Source organism: Cynoglossus semilaevis, chromosome 4 (genome assembly GCF_000523025.1).
Source record: "Cynoglossus semilaevis isolate Cse_v1.0 chromosome 4, Cse_v1.0, whole genome shotgun sequence".
In the NCBI taxonomy this organism is placed as follows: domain Eukaryota; kingdom Metazoa; phylum Chordata; class Actinopteri; order Pleuronectiformes; family Cynoglossidae; genus Cynoglossus; species Cynoglossus semilaevis.
In genome coordinates this window covers 6411881-6416493 of record NC_024310.1, presented here as the reverse complement: position 1 = coordinate 6416493, position 4613 = coordinate 6411881, and the positions used below count along the sequence as shown (strand labels likewise).

Below are 4613 nucleotides of genomic sequence, written 5' to 3'. Positions count from 1 at the left end.
AGGGCGGGAGGGCGGGGCCTGTGAGGTGGGGAACTTGTGAGTGATGACTTCCTGCATGGGGACGTCATGTGTGAGCAGGGTTTCAGCAGTGTGGCCACTGGAAGAACCAAGGCAACAGAGCAACAGGTGATTATTGACTCACTGGCTTTAACTCACACACTGGCAAACTCCAGGACACAGGTCACCAAGGTCAACATGCAGAGAAAAACAGAAAAAGATACAGATGCACAGCACTCACATCACAAACACAAAAAACGTTGTGTTAACTTTTAATTCTTCGAACTTTTAGTTAGTTAGTAAAACACAAACGCTCCACAGTGAACTGCTGCAAGGTCAACGACGAGCAGACGTTTTTTCAATAATAATTTGGCCATTTTACCAATCATTTATAAATATTTTTTAAATGTTATAAATATTTTTCTTTTGTTCCCTTTTTCCAAATATGAACATGGGCTTTCTTTATGAACCAGAAATTATGCTCTGGTTTCAGACAGTATAATAAAAAGGGCCACAAATGAATCATGGAATGATGTTATCTACACTGGTCTGCTCAGTTAAGCCCTTAATAGGGATGAAATCAGAAAAAAAAGAACTCGATTTTTCAAACACATTATTTGGCCGGAATGACAATTTGGACCCTTAAAAATGATTTGATTATTTGCATTTTTAGAAGATGGGATTAGAAAGGTAAAAAAATCACAGGAAAGGCTCGATGTCCATCTCCAGGGCAGAGCAGGGCAGCGTGAGCTCAAAACGGTTGATAACGTCGGGGTGGAGGACTCCGAGACGCCCAACGCTCTTTCCGTGCACAAAGATCTCGGCACAACGGCCTGGGAAAAAGGTGGAATCTGGAAAAGAAAAACAGATTTATAACTTTCAGGAGAAAAGAGTTGAAGGAGCCTCTGTTGAACTAAGGTAGGACAATGTCTTGGACACAACCCAGGTCAAGGTCTCATCACTTCAGTCTCCCTGTCCTGACACTGGAGTGCTGCTGTTTTTATAACTCTCTCAGAAAAAGGTGGCAACGTAGAATCTCATAATCCCTACAGCAATTTTTCAGAACGTTCAAGGACAGACAAGAGGCTTTGCTGTCGCCATAAAAATACAATTTCATCAGTGCAGGGCCTTGGACTGATATTATTATGTTGTAGAATAAGAGAGTCCTTTATCCTGTCCTCAGTGGACCTGTACAAGTGGATGTTCACACTGCATTTGAGTTGGTCTGATATCCTCTCTGTGGGTCTGGTGAGACAAGAATTGAAAATTAGGTTTAATAGAACTGGGTGATATGATCCAAATATATCTTTAAATTTCCATTCTAAATGACAATAAACATGTCAATATTTTCACCCTATAAAGTAGTAACAAACCAAAGCAAAGCCACATATATTATTTCACCCCCACCACCCTTTCCTAGTGCTGTTTTAAGAGACTGAAGAATCTTGCAGTGGTTTGAACTTTTGGTTTCTGTAATTTTTCGACAGATACAGAATGCATTCTTTTGCTGATCATTTGATACAAGAAATTCAAACCTCCACCAAATAACTAAGCTTTTTATCCCACCAACTCATGTTTCTCTTTTGTAAATTGAGAGCTTCTCTGCCTGCGTTCATGTGGCTCAGTCTGAGGGCTGGGGGCGGAGCAAGGAGTCAGAGGGAATTTAAAGATAGATGAAAAGAAGAGAACATTTTGCAATTCTGAATTTACAAGTAGAATATTAGATTCATATCACATTTTTCTACTTAAACAGTATAGTCTCACTCCATATCACATATTAAAAAATATATTGATATTTTGTATAAACTCATATCTCTCATTTTCAGGTGTCTTAATTGTAGAAGACAGCTTAACTGTCCAGTGTCTCCTGCAAATCACATCACAGAGATCCTCAGTCAGTTGGTGTAACCAGTGTGGGTGTGTGCTGTGCTTCCTTTCCACTTCCACAGTTTACTCTGTGATTGATAATCCACCCACAGCAGCAGTCAGTGGGCCAGAAATATAAAGTAGCAGCAGGAAGGTCCAGAAAATGATTGAATAAAACAGAGTTTTAGGTGTGAGGAATAACCTGACAGATGTGTAATGAACATGATAATAAAGGGCTTTTGTATCAGTCAGTTACAGAAAAAAAATACTTCAAATATGTGCAAATGTGATGAGCCTGAGGACACGCCGTCAGCTTTGACTGGAATTTACATTTCAGGTTCTGCTACTCAGGAAAATATATGTGCATTCTCCTCTGTGTTCCAGTGTATGTGCGTGCAGAACGTGTGTGTGTGTGTGTACAGGGAGTGGAGGTCACTTCAGTCCACATGGTATAAAAGTCATCCATCTATACCGAACACTTGGCGTTTGCTTGACTTTGTTTGTTCAAACACGCCGACATGCAAACAGACAGAAAGACGCACTTGTGCGCGGACTGAACATTGTACAGTGGTCGCCATGGCGACAGACCCACACGCAGAGACATGGCTTTTTCCCATAGTGCACTGCTTCTTCCTACGCTGCCATGCTAATGGCCCCTAAAACCCACCACTTACATTTTTCACTAATGATAATGGAGGAAAAAAAAAAACTTTACAATAAAGATGGACTGTGTGAGAGTGAGACATAGAATAAAAGAGAGACAGGGAGGAAAAGGAGGGGGCAGAGAGAGAGAGAGAGAGAGAGACACTGACTTGCTCCAGCCTCTCATTCTGTGGCTCTTACATGTATTAGATCAGTAGAATGCACTTGCGTCTGTTCAGGCGTCATCCTCTGAGATGCCATGGCAACAGTATAAATAGCCCTGGTGGAACCTAAATAAGCAATCAGTCAATGAAAGTCCTACATGATCCAGGCCACCTTTCTGCCCACTCACCCCCGACTCCGTGAAGGTGTCAGCGGAAGAGACAAGGCGGTCAAATGTCCAAAAGTATCTGCACTTTCCTGTCGTCACTTCAGGGCTGAGTTACAAGATTTAATTTTTTTGTTTTCTTTTTCTGCTGCTGAAACACACAGGGAGATATTTTACATCCTGGATGCTGACTTAAGGGATCAATTTACATCAACTTTATAAAAAAAAAAACAAAAAAAAAAAAACTGTCAATTTGTTTACTAGTCTCAGTTCCAACTTCCCTCTTGGTGCTTTCAAATTTTCTCTAGAAACAGTGAATTGAATGTAACGTCGCACTAATACACTGGCTAAACACTGGTCTGGAGCAGTGGCAGGATGGAATGTTTGCAGAAGTTACGCAGCGTGACGAGCTGGAAACATGGCTGAGTGCAGGTGCAGATGGATCAAGGGCAGACCACCGACGTAGGGTATGCCAAAACAAGGACGCACAGCTTCTCCTGGTCCACTGGGGGCTCCACTACTCATCCATTCAGCTCTCTTAAAGAGTCTAAATGTGTCAGTAATTGACGTTTGTTCAAACCTGTCTTAGAATTACACTGAAATGTTCCGCAGACTAAAATAAACACCGACTAAAAGAGAGAGACCCACAAACCCTTAAATACGCCACTAGCTTTAATAATTCAGAAAAGCTGAAAACAACAGGTCAGCAGGGGTGGTGGGGTGTTGCTGCTTGGGGGGGGGGAGGCAACGCGACAAGTCTGGACCTAGCATTTGAGACAGCTTTTAAGTGAAACCCAGACATACGTCTCTAAAGTGGCTTTTCCCTCCTTGCTGACCTCCCCTCACCCCCCACCTCATCCTCTTCACTCACTGAGGAAACTGACTGAATGAACTCCCTCAGCTGCTCTACCTCTCTGTGCTGGGTGTGGCTGTGGGTTAGTCACAGTGCAGCTATACTGCACTGACGGACACATCCTGACTGTGTTTGTACGGTCGGTGTGTGTGTGTAGCTCTCAGCCTGGGTCTTGAACTTGTAATGAGGTTAAGGAAAAGCTGACAGATAAAGGGAGTGTGGAGGAGGAGGTTGCACTCAAGGTGCATCTTAGTGGGCAAGAGGAAAATTATACTATAATAGTGGCCCTAGTGGATAGATTAGGCATCTACACCCCACCAAGTAAAATATATGGGATTTTTTTCAGATGGAATCGAACACCATTGAATAAATTTGTGTTCACACTGCTCGTCACCATATTATCCACAAGGCTGTGGCAGCCACATTAAACTGTCTCTCAGTTCTTTGTATTTAATGAAAGTATCAGTATCACTACTCAGTATTTGGAAGTACACTAATCAATATACTTGTATTCATTCAGGTTGGTATAAAACTGTTATCAGGACAACCCTAGTTGACACCGACATCTGGCTCATTCCAGTCTCTTGGTAAGTGTGTGCTTTTGTCGTGGCCAGTGTTGCTGGTCAACTCAGCAGTACCTCACATGACTCCCCTGTGCTCTCCCTCGTTACGTGCTCCTGGCCACGGCACACTCGACAGCCCCCGCCTCTGTCTATTTTTCGCACTCTGGTCTCATTTCACCTTCTTGCTCCTTCCTTTCATCTGCCTTCAGCCTCTCCTCTCTCTTCTGCTGATACTTGAGCACATTGATTTGTAGTCTGTATAGGCCGGCAGGAGCTGATTAGACATCCTGCAGTGTGACCTTGAAGCGTGCAAGGCAAGCCAAGGGGGAGATGAGGGAAGAGACGTGGGTGGGAGATTATTAGA

At 43.0% G+C, this 4613-nt stretch overlaps 1 protein-coding gene across 1 annotated transcript in view; it reads right to left on the bottom strand.

The window, feature by feature from the left end:
- Window positions 1–253: 253 nt before the first annotated feature.
- Window positions 254–4613, bottom strand: part of farsb (phenylalanyl-tRNA synthetase subunit beta) — a 13343-nt gene continuing 8983 nt past the window's right edge. The window contains exon 18 of the mRNA XM_017031991.2: window positions 254–848. Within this exon, the coding sequence (XP_016887480.1) occupies window positions 697–848 (152 nt within the window). The 3' untranslated portion in view covers window positions 254–696. The remainder of the gene's footprint in view (window positions 849–4613) is intronic.